This window comes from Pleurodeles waltl, chromosome 10 (genome assembly GCF_031143425.1).
Source record: "Pleurodeles waltl isolate 20211129_DDA chromosome 10, aPleWal1.hap1.20221129, whole genome shotgun sequence".
Lineage (NCBI taxonomy): Eukaryota > Metazoa > Chordata > Amphibia > Caudata > Salamandridae > Pleurodeles > Pleurodeles waltl.
In genome coordinates this window covers 570,157,970-570,174,865 of record NC_090449.1, presented here as the reverse complement: position 1 = coordinate 570,174,865, position 16,896 = coordinate 570,157,970, and the positions used below count along the sequence as shown (strand labels likewise).

Below are 16,896 nucleotides of genomic sequence, written 5' to 3'. Positions count from 1 at the left end.
GGCTGGATTTGTCTCTGAGTGTGTGTACCTCATTTATTGTCTATGAGTATGTACAACAAATGCTTAACACTACTCCTTGGATAAGCCTACTGCTCGACCACACTACCACAAAATAGAGCATTAGTATTATCTCTTTTTACCACTATTTTACCTCTAAGGGGAACCCTTGGACTCTGTGCATGCTATTCCTTACTTTGAAATAGCACATACAGAGCCAACTTCCTACATTGGTGGATCAGCGGTGGGGTACAAGACTTTGCATTTGCTGGACTACTCAGCCAATACCTGATCACACGACAAATTCCAAAATTGTCATTAGAAATTGATTTTTGCAATTTGAAAAGTTTTCTAAATTCTTAAAAGACCTGCTAGGGCCTTGTGTTAGATCCTGTTTAGCATTTCTTTTAGAGTTTAAAAGTTTGTAAAAGTTTGAATTAGATTCTAGAACCAGTTGTAGATTCTTAAAAAGTATTCCAACTTTTAGAAGCAAAATGTCTAGCACAGATGTGACTGTGGTGGAACTCGACACCACACCTTACCTCCATCTTAAGATGAGGGAGCTAAGGTCACTCTGTAAAATAAAGAAAATAACAATGGGCCCCAAACCTACCAAAATACAGCTCCAGGAGCTTTTGGCAGAGTTTGAAAATGCCAACCCCTCTGAGGGTGGCAACTCAGAGGAAGAGGATAGTGACTTGGAGGAAAATTCCCCCCTACCAGTCCTATCTAGGGAGAACAGGGTCCCTCAAACCCTGACTCCAAAAATAATAGTCAGAGATGCTGGTTCCCTCACAGGAGAGACCAACACCTCTGAAATCACTGAGGATAACCCCAGTGAAGAGGACATCCAGTTAGCCAGGATGGCCAAAAGATTGGCTTTGGAAAGACAGATCCTAGCCATAGAGAGGGAAAGACAAGAGATGGGCCTAGGACCCATCAATGGTGGCAGCAACATAAATAGGGTCAGAGATTCTCCTGACATGTTGAAAATCCCCAAAGGGATTGTAACAAAATATGAAGATGGTGATGACATCACCAAATGGTTCACAGCTTTTGAGAGGGCTTGTGTAACCAGAAAAGTGAACAAACCTCACTGGGGTGCTCTCCTTTGGGAAATGTTCACAGGAAAGTGTAGGGATAGACTCCTCACACTCTCTGGAAAAGATGCAGAATCTTATGACCTCATGAAGGGTACCCTGATTGAGGGCTTTGGATTCTCCACTGAGGAGTATAGAATTAGATTCAGGGGGGCTCAAAAATCCTCGAGCCAGACCTGGGTTGATTATGTTGACTACTCAGTGAAAACACTGGATGGTTGGGTAACTGGAAATGAAGTGTATGACTATGTTGGGCTTTATAATTTGTTTATGAAAGAACACATTTTAAGTAACTGCTTCAATGAAAAGTTGCATCAGTATCTGGTAGACCTAGGTCCAATTTCTCCCCAAGAATTGGGAAAGAAGGCAGACCACTGGGTCAAGACTAGGGTAACCAAAACTTCCACTGGGGGTGACCAAAAGAAAGGGGTTACAAAACCTCCTCAGGAGAAAGTGGGTGACACTAGAAACAAAGAAAAAGAGTCCTCTGTAGGCCCCCAAAAACCAGACCAGGTGGGTGGGCCCCGAGACACAACCCAAAACAAAGGTGGGTACCAGGGTAAGAGCTGGGATGCCACTAAGGCATGGTGCCATAACTGTAAACAGACAGGGCACCACACCAATGACCCTTCTTGTCCCAAAAACAAACCCCCTAGCAAAATCCCAGGGGTAACCAGTGTAGCCATTGGGGATGACTCCTCAGATGAGGAGGTCTTCATAGCTTTCAACTGGAAAATGGGCCCAACAGGTGAGTTGGAGATTCCAGAGGGAAGTAGACACTTCCACCACCTACAGGTGAATGGAATCCCAGCCACTGCCCTGAGAGACACTTGTGCCAGTCACACTATTGTGCATGACAGGCTGGTGCTCTCAAACCAGTACATCCCAGGAGAGATGGCCAGAGTAAGAGTTAGCCCAGACAGGGTCACTAATAGGCCTGTGGCTCTTGTGCCCATAGAAGTGGGTGGAACTTTTAGCTGGAGAAGGGTGGTAGTCAGTACAGACCTCCCCCTTGATTGTCTCCTTGGAAATGACTACCCAGAGGTTAGTCGGAGCCTAAGAGAGGAACTGGTCCAGTGCCAGTCCTCTCCCAAGGATTCTGGAGTGCCTGCCTCTGCAGTAAATGCAAGTAGGCCCCAGAAGAAAAAGAAAAGGAAACAGAGTAGGAAAGGTGGACAACCTTTAGCCAAGGTTCCAGCAAGCCAAGGAGATTCTGCTCCAGTAGGGGAGAACTCCAAAAGTGGCTCTGATAGAGTCCAACCTGACCCACAAGAAGTCCTGGCTAGTCAGGCAACTGTTAAGCCTGAGTGGGTGGCTCCTCAGCTAACAGAAGAAAGAGTGGAAGAAGGGTGTTTACTACAAGATGTGGTAACCCCCCACTCTAATACAGCAGACAGGCACCCTGAACCCAAAGAAGCCTGTAACTTAGCCCCTTCCCTTGTAGGTGAAGAGCTAAAGGTGTGGTTCTGGGCACTGACAGCTGTCAGTGGCCTCTGCTGGGTGTTAGCCTTTACGGCTGCACTATCCTTGGCATGGTGGTCTGACCCCATGCCAAATAGCAAGTTAGGCCCCCTGACCCTGTTGGTCATGGTGGGGTTACTCCAGCTCTGGGTAACCTCTTTGGGTAAGCTAGGGGTGACCCTGGCTAAGATAAGATTAGCAGAGGTGGATACCTCTAACCCCAAAATAGAGAGAATGGGTGAAGACATAAAAAGCACAGACAAGAGGCAGTTCAGACTAGGTCCTATCACTGTGGAAGTGGGTCAGTTCCCCAGAGGGAATGACCTGAACAGGAGGATGTAAGGCAGAGTAGGCCCTGCAACAAACCAGCCATTTCCTCTACTCTTCCTCGCCTGACAGACTAGGAAGACTCTTCCAGCTTTGGCTGAGTCTCCTGGCCTGTGGGCTGGGGGGGGCTTGTGTAAAGAAATGGCTCCCTGTTGCAGTTACCCCCCACTTTTTGCCTGATACTGATGCTGACTTGACTGAGAAGTGTGCTGGGACCCTGCTAACCAGGCCCCAGCACCAGTGTTCTTTCACCTAAAATGTACCATTGATCCCACAATTGGCACACCCTGGCATCCAGATAAGTCCCTTGTAACTGGTACCTCTGGTACCAAGGGCCCTGATGCCAGGGAAGGTCTCTAAGGGCTGCAGCATGTATTATGCCACCCTAGAGACCCCTCACTCAGCACAGACCCACTGCTTACCAGCTTGTGTGTGCTAGTGAGAACAAAATGAGTAAGTCGACATGGCACTCCCCTCAGGGTGCCATGCCAGCCTCTCACTGCCTATGCAGTATAGATAAGACACCCCTCTAGCAGGCCTTACAGCCCTAAGGCAGGGTGCACTATACCATAGGTGAGGGTACCAGTGCATGAGCACTGTACCCCTACAGTGTCTAAGCAAAACCTTAGACATTGTAAGTGCAGGGTAGCCATAAGAGTATATGGTCTGGGAGTCTGTTTTACACGAACTCCACAGCACCCTAATGGCTACACTGAAAACTGGGAAGTTTGATATCAAACTTCTCAGCACAATAAATGCACACTGATGCCAGTGTACATTTTATTGTAAAATACACCACAGAGGGCACCTTAGAGGTGCCCCCTGAAACTTAACCAACTATCTGTGTAGACTGACTGGTTCCAGCAGCCTGCCACACTAGAGACATGTTGCTGGCCCCATGGGGAGAGTGCCTTTGTCACTCTGAGGCCAGTAACAAAGCCTGCACTGGGTGGAGATGCTAACACCTCCCCCAGGCAGGAGCTGTGACACCTGGCGGTGAGCCTCAAAGGCTCACCCCTTTGTCACAGCCCAGCAGGGCACTCCAGCTTAGTGGAGTTGCCCGCCCCCTCCGGCCACGGCCCCCACTTTTGGCGGCAAGGCTGGAGGGAACAAAGAAAGCAACAAGGAGGAGTCACTGGCCAGTCAGGACAGCCCCTAAGGTGTCCTGAGCTGAAGTGACTCTAACTTTTAGAAATCCTCCATCTTGCAGATGGGGGATTCCCCCAATAGGGTTAGGATTGTGACCCCCTCCCCTTGGGAGGAGGCACAAAGAGGGTGTACCCACCCTCAGTGCTAGTAGCCATTGGCTACTAACCCCTCAGACCTAAACACGCCCTTAAATTTAGTATTTAAGGGCTACCCTGAACCCTAGAAAATCAGATTCCTGCAACTACAAGAAGAAGGACTGCCTAGCGGAAAACCCCTGCAGAGGAAGACCAGAAGACGACAACTGCCTTGGCTCCAGAAACTCACCGGCCTGTCTCCTGCCTTCCAAAGATCCTGCTCCAGCGACGCCTTCCAAAGGGACCAGCGACCTCGACATCCTCTGAGGACTGCCCCTGCTTCGAAAAGACAAGAAACTCCAGAGGACAGCGGACCTGCTCCAAGAAAGGCTGCAACTTTGTTTCCAGCACCCTTGAAAGAACCCTGCAAGCTCCCCGCAAGAAGCGTGAGACTTGCAACACTGCACCCGGCGACCCCGACTCGGCTGGTGGAGATCCAACACCTCAGGAGGGACCCCCGGACTACTCTGATACTGTGAGTACCAAAACCTGTCCCCCCTGAGCCCCCACAGCGCCGCCTGCAGAGGGAATCCCGAGGCTTCCCCTGACCGCGACTCTTTGAATCCTAAGTCCCGACGCCTGGGAGAGACCCTGCACCCGCAGCCCCCAGGACCTGAAGGACCGGACTTTCACTGGAGAAGTGACCCCCAGGAGTCCCTCTCCCTTGCCCAAGTGGAGGTTTCCCCGAGGAACCCCCCCCTTGCCTGCCTGCAGCGCTGAAGAGATCCCGAGATCTCTCATAGACTAACATTGCGAACCCGACGCTTGTTTCTACACTGCACCCGGCCGCCCCCGCGCCGCTGAGGGTGAAATTTCTGTGTGGGCTTGTGTCCCCCCCGGTGCCCTACAAAACCCCCCTGGTCTGCCCTCCGAAGACGCGGGTACTTACCTGCAAGCAGACCGGAACCGGGGCACCCCCTTCTCTCCATTCTAGCCTATGTGTTTTGGGCACCACTTTGAACTCTGCACCTGACCGGCCCTGAGCTGCTGGTGTGGTGACTTTGGGGTTGCTCTGAACCTCCAACGGTGGGCTACCTTGGACCAAGAACTGAACCCTGTAAGTGTCTTACTTACCTGGTAAAACTAACAAAAACTTACCTCCCCCAGGAACTGTGAAAATTGCACTAAGTGTCCACTTTTAAAACAGCTATTTGTCAATAACTTGTAAAGTATACATGCAATTTTTATGATTTAAAGTTCCTAAAGTACTTACCTGCAATACCTTTCAAATGAGATATTACATGTAGAATTGGAACCTGTGGTTCTTAAAATAAACTAAGGAAAGATATTTTTCTATAACAAAACCTATTGGCTGGATTTGTCTCTGAGTGTGTGTACCTCATTTATTGTCTATGAGTATGTACAACAAATGCTTAACACTACTCCTTGGATAAGCCTACTGCTCGACCACACTACCACAAAATAGAGCATTAGTATTATCTCTTTTTACCACTATTTTACCTCTAAGGGGAACCCTTGGACTCTGCATGCTATTCCTTACTTTGAAATAGCACATACAGAGCCAACTTCCTACAGCAAGTGTACCCACTTGCCAGGCCTAAACCTTCCCTTTTCTTACATGCCAGACACCCCTAAGGTAGGCCCTAGGTAGCCCCAAGGGCAGGGTGCAGGGTATGGTTAAGGTAGGACATATAGTAATGTGTTTTATATGTCCTGACAGTGAAATATTGCTAAATTCGTTTTTCACTGTTGCAAGGCCTGTCCCTCTCATAGGTTAACATGGGTGCTACCTTTAAATCTGATTAAAGTGTAGATTCCCTTTGGGAGCGGATGGACATGTTGAGTTTGGGGACTCTGAGCTCACAATTTAAAAATACATCTTTTAGTAATGTTTATTTTAAGACTGTGCATTTGAAAATGCCACTTTTAGAAAGTGAGCATTTTTCTTGCTTATACCATTTCTGTGACTCTGCCTGTTTGTGGATTCCCTGTCTGGGTCAGTTTGACAGTTGGGCTGGTTGCACCTCACAATAGACAGTGACACAAAGGGAGCTGGGGTGTAGCCTGCCTAGCCTGATGAGCCATCTGTGCTAGGAGGGAGGGGAGGAGTTGTCACTCGCACCTAAGAGGGCTGTGCCTGCCCTCACGCAATGCAGTCTCCAACCCCCTGGTGAGTGTCTGGGGCCTGGCCTCGGCAAGGCAGGATTTCACATTCCAAAGAGACTTTACTTTGAAGTAGGCCTACTTCAAAGCAGAAACTGGGTATAAGAAGGGCACCCATAACCACAGACTTTGGATCACTTCTGGACATCAAGAGGAACCTCTGCCTGGAGAAGAGCTGAGGAGAAGTGCTGCCCTGCCTGTGACTGTGCTTTGTGGAGCTATCCTGCAGTTGCTGCTTCTGCTAGAGTAAGAGGACAAAGACTGGACTTTGTGTGCCTTCCATCTTGTGAAGAAATCTCCAAGGGCTTGATTCAGAGCTTGCCTCCTGTTTGAAGTTTCAGGGACAGCAAAGACTTCTCTCTGCCAGCACCTGGAGTCTCTGGAGAGACTCCTGCTCTGACAAGTGGTGCCCTATCCAGTCCCTGGGCCCTTGAAAGGAAAGCTGGTGGAAATCTAAGGATATCGACTTCGGACCGACGCCGCTGCAGAATCTGGTGACGCAGCCTGCACCCGATGCCGAGACCTTCGCTGGAACGAGACGCTCTTCGCAGCCCGACGCCGCTGCAGCCCCGCTGAAGTCCACGACTCCGTGGAAGTCGCCGCACCACGTCGTGACCGACGCCGCTCGAAGTGCGCAGATTCATCGTTTCGCCCCGACGCTGCGAACCCCGACTTCGCGCATCGACTTGTTTTCACTCTTCACCAAAGTTACTGTACTTGGGGGTCTACGCGACTCCATGTCCGGCGCTGTTGGTGTCAGCTTGTTGGGAACGACTCCATCACGACGCCGTGTTAACACCTCATCGAAGCATTTTTGTTTCTAAGAGCTATTTTTGAGTTTAATCTTTCAAAATCAATAACTTGACTTGTCGGATTTTTGTCGTTTTGATCTTGTTTTGTTTAGATAAATATTTCCTATTTTTCTAAACTGGTGTTGTGTCATTTTGTAGTGTTTTCATTAAGTTACTGTGTGTGATGGTACAAATACTTTACACCTAGCGCTCTGAAGTTAAGCCTACTGCTATGACAAGCTACCAAGGGAGTAAGCAGGGGTTAGCTGAGGGTGATTCTCTTTTACCCTGACTAGAGTGAGGGTCCTTGCTTGAACAGGGGGTAACCTGACTGTCAACCAAAGATCCTAATTTTGTGTGATTCATGTATGCCAGAGTGTACTGAAGTACATTTAATCCACATTAAGATGGAAATACATTGCTCAATATTTTAATAAAACAATAAGGGAATCAAAAGGAAAAAGCTAATTACCTGTGACACCAGTTGCCATCATGGCTACCTTACTTACATTCGTAAATATGATAAAGTCTTTGTACACAAGGGATCCGGATAGCAAGGAAATCCCTCCAACTATAAACAAGTAATGCATATGCAAACACAATCTTTTATATTGCTTATCGTTTAATTGAATTAATATATTAAAAAAAGAATTTCTGGAGCTAAACTGTTGCTGTAACCTCATGTTCTCCCTTTTGAACAGTAGCCTTTCATCTCCCAGTTTGTTTTGACATACTCATAAAAGAAGACCTCAAAATACTCTTATTCCATGTCAATGGCTCTGTCAGGGAGGAATATGGAATTATATGAATGTAATGAAAACAATGATGATAAATAACTTGTGCTATAAGGCATTTTAAAATTAACTGAGTGCTTCACCACCTTGGTGAGGTTGCAAACTGATCCGAATTGGGAATATATGAAATACATCTAGGAATGGGTGAGCCACTCAGGTTCTTGACTTTAATCATTATTTGAGAGTGTAGAACTCAAAATACTGCAGTAATTCTGCACCCCAGACTTATTGTACCCTGCGGTATAGGTAATTTTGGAAACTGATTTACCAATTTAGCTTCCTTTCTTGACCTACAAATAAAAGTCAGACACCTAACAAATAATCAAAAAATTCCACTTGGCGTCTGTACTGTATGAGAATGAATCTCAGTGGAGACCGGCAAAAATACCAACAAATTGAAAATGTGTTTTAAACCACCCTTATTGACAGAGAAATACTGTAAAAGTATGATTTTTAGTGACACGCTATTCTTGATAATTAGTATGTTCACAGAAACTGTTTCATACATAATTCTGCACCATGAGTACCAAACCGGTAAACTGAAGAAATTTTGTTTAATCAGGATGGAATACAAAAGGCTGGCAGAGATGCATCTACAGTTTTCTCCTCAAGACAATAGTTTTTACCATGTAAATTGCACCTGATGCACTCAAACAACCAGCATGGTTTGCTTTTTACCAACAATCTACTATACTGTAGAAAAATATTACTTTCCTTTGTCTGCTTCACACAAAGAGCACAGGTGAATTGACAACAATGAAGTCAAAACCTTACCATTGTGCCTCGACCTTTAATTTTTCGTCCAGATTTTGAGACAGATGGCTTCTGGTCATTATCAACTGGTGTTAAAGCAACAGGTTTTCTGAAATATAAGACAGATGGATTTGAGCAATCTCTTTACGTGAAGAGGATAAAAGATAAAACAAATTTAAAGAAATTTTCAAGCAAACTGAATTACGTCAGTTAAGCCAACTGTGATTAACTATAGACTTCTAGTATAACCTGACACAATGCAAGAAAAACAACAAACTAATCCATGCATACCTACCTACCCATAACAAGAAATAAAGCTAAAATTAATTAAAAGCAGGGGTACTGTCTTTGAATGATCTAGATGGTGTCTGTGTAAAGGAAATGGAGTGTCTAAAAACGGGACCTGGTAATGCCAACTTGGGGAAATAGATTGAGTGAACATCATAGGTGCTCTCTGATTGTCAGATGGAGTTTTGAAACAAAAGAAGGCTAAAGAAAAGTCTACAAGACCGGCCCCAACCAATTCAACATCAGACCATCCCTAAGAAGCCAGGACTCCAGCCCAGCCAGGCTGCACACCAGTCATGTCTTGTGTTCAAGTGAGTAGCAGATTGGTCAACGGCTGGCCAAGAAGAAGCCTCAAAAATGAGGTTGAAGATTTCCTGCAAATGTTTCTGACAGGTTGACAGACATACAAACATGCTCTGGGTCTCAATTCAGTTAAGGCTGATGCTTCCAATGTTGGAGTTTAGCAGGACCTGGGAACATGAGTTGTAAGACCTATTCTTAACTACTGTTAGCCAAGCTTGCACTAAATATAGCTTGTAAGGAAATGCCTCCTTGGCACGGTTACCCCCTGACTTTTTGCCTTTGCTGATGCTATGTTTTAAATTGAAAGTGTGCTGAGGCCTGCTAACCAGGCCCCAGCACCAGTGTTCTTTCCCTAACCTGTACTTTTGATTCCACAATTGGCACACCCTGGCATCCAGATAAGTCCCTTGTAAGTGGTACCCCTGGTAACAAGGGCCCTGATGCCAAGGAAGGTCTCTAAGGGCTGCAGCATGTCTTATGCCACCCTGGAGACCCCTCACTCAGCACAGACACACTGCTTACCAGCTTGTGTGTGCTGGTGAGAACAAAACGAGTAAGTCGACATGGCACTCCCCTCAGGGTGCCATGCCAGCCTCTCACTGCCTATGCAGGTATAGATAAGTCACCCCTCTAGTAGGCCTTACAGCCCTAAGGCAGGGTGCACTATACCATAGGTGAGGGCACCAGCGCATGAGCACTGTGCCCCTACAGTGTCTAAGCAAAACCTTAGACATTGTAAGTGCAGGGTAGCCATAAGAGTATATGGTCTGGGAGTCTGTCAAACACGAACTCCACAGCACCATAATGGCTACACTGAAAACTGGGAAGTTTGGTATCAAACTTCTCAGCACAATAAATGCACACTGATGCCAGTGTACATTTTATTGTAAAATACACCCCAGAGGGCACCTTAGAGGTGCCCCCTGAAACCTAACCAACTATCTGTGTAGGCTGACTGGTTCCAGCAGCCTGCCACACTAGAGACATGTTGCTGGCCCCATGGGGAGAGTGCCTTTGTCACTCTGAGGCCAGTAACAAAGCCTGCACTGGGTGGAGATGCTAACACCTCCCCCAGGCAGGAGCTGTAACACCTGGCGGTGAGCCTCAAAGGCTTACCCCTTTGTCACAGCACCACAGGACACTCCAGCTTAGTGGACTTGCCCGCCCCCTCCGGCCACGGCCCCCACTTTTGGCGGCAAGGCTGGAGGAAACAAAGAAAACAACAAGGAGGAGTCACTGGCCAGTCAGGACAGCCCCTAAGTTGTCCTGAGCTGAAGTGACTCTAACTTTTAGAAATCCTCCATCTTGCAGATGGAGGATTCCCCCAATAGGATTAGGGATGTGACCCCCTCCCCTTGGGAGGAGGCACAAAGAGGGTGTACTCACCCTCAGGGCTAGTAGCCATTGGCTACTAACCCCCCAGACCTAAACACGCCCTTAAATTTAGTATTTAAGGGCTTCCCTGAACCTAGGAAAACAGATTCCTGCAACTAACAAGAAGAAGGACTGCTGTGCTGAAAAACCCCTGCAGAGGAATAACAGAAGACACCAACTGCCTTGGCCCCAGACTTACCGGCCTGTCTCCTGCCTTCCAAAGAAACCTGCTCCAGCGACGCTTTCCAAGGGACCAGCGACCTCAATCTTCTGAGGACTGCCCTGCTTCGAAAAAGACAAGAAACTCCCGAGGACAGCGGCACTGCTCCAAAAGAACTGCAACTTTGTTACAAGGAGCAGATTTAAAGACCCCTGCAACTCCCCGCAAGAAGCGTGAGACTTGCGACACTGCACCCGGCGACCCTGACTCGACTGGTGGAGAAACAACGCTTCAGGGAGGACCCTCCGGCGACTCTACGACTGTGAGTAACCAAAGTTGTCCCCCCTGAGCCCCCACAGCGACGCCTGCAGAGGGAATCCCCAGGCTCCCCCTGACCGCGACTGTCTGAACTCCATTTCCCGACGGCTGGAAAAGACCCTGCACCCGCAGCCCCAAGCACCTGAAGGATCGGAACTTCTGTGCAGGAGTGACCCCCAGGAGGCCCTCTCCCTTGCCCAGGTGGTGGCTACCCAGAGGAGCCCCCCCCTTGCCTGCATGCAACGCTGAAGAGACCCCTTGGTCTCTCATTGACTTCCATTGAAAACCCGACGCATGTTTGCACACTGCACCCGGCCGCCCCCGCGCTGCTGAGGGTGTACTTTTTGTGCTGACTTGTGTCCCCCCCGGTGCCCTACAAAACCCCCCTGGTCTGCCCTCCGAAGACGCGGGTACTTACCTGCTGGCAGACTGGAACCGGGGCACCCCCTTCTCTCCATTGAAGCCTATGTGTTTTGGGCACCTCTTTGACCTTTGCACCTGTCCGGCCCTGAGCTGCTGGTGTGATAACTTTGGGGTTGCTCTGAACCCCCAACGGTGGGCTACCTTGGACCAAAAACTGAAACCTGTAAGTGACTTACTTACCTGTTAAAACTAACAATAACTTACCTCCCCCAGGAACTGTGAAAATTGCACTGTGTCCACTTTTAAAACAGCTTATTGTGTTTTATGTAAAAAGTATACATGCTAAAGTAATGATTCAAAGTTCCTAGAGTACTTACCTGCAATACCTTTCAAATGAGATATTACATGTAAAATTTGAACCTGTGGTTCTTAAAATAAACTAAGAAAAGATATTTTTCTATATCAAAACCTATTGGCTGGATTTGTCTCTGAGTGTGTGTTCCTCATTTATTGCCTGTGTGTATGTACAACAAATGCTTAACACTACTCCTTTGATAAGCCTACTGCTCGACCACACTACCACAAAATAGAGCATTAGTATTATCTCTTTTTGCCACTATCTTACCTCTAAGGGGAACCCTTGGACTCTGTGCATACTATTCCTTACTTTGAAATAGTGCATACAGAGCCAACTTCCTACATAGCTTATCACAGAATTCCTACATTTTAAAACATACACAAACAACAACTATTCAAAATATAGACCAATTTAGACTACATATTTAAAACAGGGGGTGGCGGAAGAAACCAGGGTGCCCCTTATCTATATCCCAAAAAACAAGGTGATGGTTGGAAAGCTTGACTTAATCTCAGCCACTGGCAATAAATAGTTTGGAAATGAATCCCAAATCCATTGTTTAACGCTCAAAAAGCTACCTAAGTTTGGGCCCAGCCATATGGATATGAGCCTTGACCTTGCTCTAATGAGAAAGGTCCAGTCCTAAAAGCCAGGCTAACTCCTCCATGAACCGTAACAGACAAACCCAGAACCCATTTCGCCCTTATTAGGGCTCATCAGACACTCAGACACACATAGTTTAGTTTCAATGGCACAGTAAGCACTGGAACCACTGTGCCACTGAAACCTAACTATCACAATAAGGGCATCAAAAAACAAGGTAATGGATGGAACGCTTGAATTATTTTCAGCCACTGGCAGTATCTCGGGTTTCAAACTCAGGTGGCATGATGTGCAAAATAGCAAAGCATTGACATCAGGCCCTGAATAATTACTAGTGGCAGAGTTTAACTCAAGCTTTTCATCCATCACTTTTTTGTATACTTTAGTGTGTTGCCTGGCTGGCTGGATTCAAATTGACGTGGAGTGGTGTGCACAAAAACAATGAACGGGGATGCAGCCCGAGTAAATAGCAGTGACTGGCATTAATTCAAGTACTGCATCCATAATTTGTTTGCATATTTTAGTGTTTAACTATATCTCAACATACCAAAATACATTACTAAATATAATTTAATAAATGATAAATTAATGGTATTAAGCAACCTAAGTACAATTTGTCCTTCACAAATACAACCTTGCCTGACACATCCACTTCGCACTACACTACACAATTTGCAACACTGACTTTAAGGATTATGTTAGGTAAATTATATACAAATGTTATTCTTCTAATGCAAAACCCAGTCCTCTAATTTAGGAAAATCATTTTAAAAATAACATTTAATAAACATGTAATTTCACTCAATTTAGTAAAATGTGTTACAACAAAACATGAAGTGGAAATCTGCAATAGTAAATTGTCATACTCAACCCATATTATTCTGTGACAAAGCAAACAGAGGACATAGCAAGTGTATGCAGAGAGAATCCGTCTTAGCCCACAAGTGCTGGACCGAATTCCCTTAAAAAAAGTGTACAACACCCGAGGTGTTGGAGCATTACAAATGCACCTCACAAGTTCAACGAAGTGTCTTGGAAAGTTGGTATACAAAAGCGACTATCTCAGCGGATGACCTCACCACTTGCAATTCAAAGGTTTCACAGGCAGCTGTAAGCATGAAACAATAGTGCTTTTAGTCGGCTCAGCTTGTTGAAGTTAGCATTAAGGGTAAGAATGGAAGGCCACAAACTCGCTATCCTATCTCATGCGTGTGGGGTAAATAATATGTTATCACATCAGGTCACTATTTGAGAAACAGAAATCGCCTCAGGCACACCTGCTCTTATCCCACAACAGCCTTGATCACTCAATATCAAGTAACTACCGTTCAAAAGCAACTGAAACACTGGCCCAATCAAGGGGACAGGAACTCCCTTCAATTAACATGCCAAATTAACAACTGATGCATTACATAAACCGTGCAATCTCACCTGCTTACAAATCATTGAGTGGCCTATAGAAGTTTCACAATCACTTCCACTGAGAAATATTTCCTTTTCCCTGCTCATACATTTGTAATTGAAAGGTCATTCCCACACCTCCTGTATAAAACTCTCCCCTAAAGTCTCAAATGTGCCTACTAGAAAATGCATCAAACATGATGTGGACAGAAATTTGGAGATTGTCAGGGAGATAACTCCATGTACTAACCACACCACCGATGGAGTTTCAGCCACAGTGAAAGGCAACTTTTTAAACTTTTCAATGTTAAGCATTGTATATGTTAAGCATTGTATATGTTAAGCATTGTATATGTTAAGCATTGTATGTGTTAAGCATTGTATGTGTTAAGCATTGTATGTGTTAAGCATTGTATATGTTAAGCATTGTATATGTTAAGCATTGTATATGTTAAGCATTGTATATGTTGCATTCTTCTTTGCCATTATCTGTTGTTTGCATGTTAAACTGAAGGGTAAGAGTAACTCTTTCGAGTTCAAATGCTTCCGGGGCACTCGGTTAGGTTTTAGAATCTGTAATGTCTAACAACTGCATTATGGAACTAAGCTGTCTCTGTGTTGGTAAAAAAAAAAAAAGACGTCATTTTGTATTATGTCAATTGCATAAGACACAATGTTAAGTTTGTAATTATGAGTGGACAAGGTATTCATTAGATTATTGACAACAGCCAATGCTTTCTCCAAATTAGCCTGATGTATTTGCCTTAAATGAGCAAAAGCTTCTCGTTTGAAAAAGCTTCCATATTTCATTGCAGATTGCATAAAAGAATCTTTTTGGAACCTTTTGGAGCGTCGTTACCTAGAACCTAACACAAAATCTTGCAAATTCATGTCATCAGAAGGGAGATAAAGGTGCTCTTTTACAGCTGACTAAGTGTAATGATGTAACCATTGCTGACACAATTTCCCTACACTGTAAGTGGTGACTAATCCCTTTGTGGTGACAATCCCTGTGTGTTGTGTCATGATATAACAAGGGTTCGTTCAGCTTGCTTTGAAATCCTGCGAAAAGTTTATAAAACGTGCACGACAGCCATCTGTGTCCACTGGCCACAGTAACCACCTGTTGGGACCTGAAAGTGCTAAAGAAAATGACCATTTCTGACCATCACATCGAGTTGACCTATCTTTTGTCAAAATTGGCAAATTAAGGACTACTGGGCACATTCATGTATTTCATTTTTTGCTCGACCTAGGCAATTTGTCTGCTAAACAGTGTCATTCACAAAACTCATCTGTAATGGAATCAGAGATGTTTTAAATGAGGCATCCAAGCATTGCACTTGCCAATCGTTTGTTCCCCAAATTTACTTTAAATCAATTGTTTCTTTCCAATGTTCATAGCCCTTTATGAAAATGTAAAACAAAGCTAAATACAGGGAGAACCAACTCCGGTCCAAGAGGTCCTTACTACAATGTGGCATTATGACTGAATGTCTTTTATTGGAATTGCTAATTTTGTATCTAAAAGAGAGTTGTTTCTACTGTTCCTAGAAGACTGGTGCAGAAAGGGAGATTCCCGTGTGTCAGCTCCAACTGCTGCAATCACACATGCAGCAGCTAGTAACCCATGAATTGATTTTTATCTTCCAATCTTATTATTGTACAACAAACAAAATTAACAATACAGTTAATTCACTGTTATACTGTCACAGCGTTGTACCTCAATGTGCAGGATATGACCACAGCTTCATTCTGCAACTTTCCAAAGTATTACACAGTAGAATGCAAAATAATGCCATTTCAGGGCAGTACCATGCGGAAAGGGTACATTAGAGCACTAAAGTGACCTCTGACTCTAGATTTCCTACTGTGGTGTAGTACTGCTGCTAAACTGTGCCCACTAATCAAGATGTCCATCCCATAGGACTACTGGTCATGTGCTGCACTTTGATTTTGGGGTGCGTCTACCAGTGCTTCTCTTTTCGCCGAGGAGTGTAATGGACAAACATATCGCTCCCTGTCTGCTTCCTCGGTGCACATTGCCATGTCCATAGACCAGTTTGTTATTGTAGGTGCGCTATCTCTGTGCCAATCTATAGCAACTAAGTGTTTAGACAGCAATTCAGCAAGGTCGATAAATCTTCTATTGGTCACTGGGATAATTCTGGTTGTCTCTCAAGGGAACAGTATACACAACATAAATGTATAAACGTGCAATTTATACCTATGATTTATGGATATGGGCCCTTGTCTGAAATCAGCAGTATCTCCAAACCATGTCTTCCAACTAACATCCCAAGCTTGTTTAGGTTTTTGTTCCCTACCACTAGCTTCCTCTTGGCCACCAGGCTGTAAAGCATTAAGACACATTTTGGCGCATCAGGGGATCTAATTAGTTAGGTCAAGTGATTAAATTCCTGCAGCTCTGCAGGGAACCCTGGTATTGTCTCTTGGGCTGTGTGTCCAAGCCTGTAGAGTATACATTTATTCTGGTGCACAAAGTCACACATCCTGTAACTGAGCTAGTGTGAGGAACTGGCCTTCACCCCACAACTGTCCCATCTCCTTGATGTTTGTCCTGTTTAGTAGGTCTATGACCTTGCTCTCATCAGTAAGTGGCCGAATAGGATTACTTGACATCTGCTCAACAGACATAATTAACAACTGTTTGCCAAGCTTCTCACACTCAGGATGCTGTGGGGACTGGCCCTTCTTGTACATTCTCCAGTATTAAGTTTGAAAGTGTAGGTATGGGTGGTACCAGTGTCGACTCTAGAGACACTGTGCTACCAACTACTAAACCTCAAGATCTGGGACCTCAAAGTTGCCCCATCATAAGGCAATAATCATGTGTCAAAACTTATTCTTGGATGGTAGCCAACCCATGTGATTCTCATGATGAGTGTTTTAAGAATGCAGAAAAATATTTTATTTAACAGAATCAGGACGGTGGTAAATAGAAACAGGAACATGGGAACACTAACAACTAACATTTTAATAAGGGCTGTCCAGCCAGCCATTGACAGTGAAAGCTTAATCCAGAACTCCACATGATGTGGCAGTATTTCTAATGCCGGAACATAATTTAGCCATAA

General features: G+C 45.2%; 1 protein-coding gene across 4 annotated transcripts in view; it reads right to left on the bottom strand.

The window, feature by feature from the left end:
* NKTR (natural killer cell triggering receptor) overlaps positions 1–16,896 on the bottom strand; it is a 464,854-nt gene that overhangs the window by 221,894 nt on the left and 226,064 nt on the right. For all 4 annotated transcript variants that reach the window (XM_069211010.1, XM_069211011.1, XM_069211012.1 and 1 more), the window contains one exon: positions 8,652–8,739. In XM_069211010.1, the coding sequence (XP_069067111.1) occupies positions 8,652–8,739 (88 nt within the window). The remainder of the gene's footprint in view (positions 1–8,651; positions 8,740–16,896) is intronic.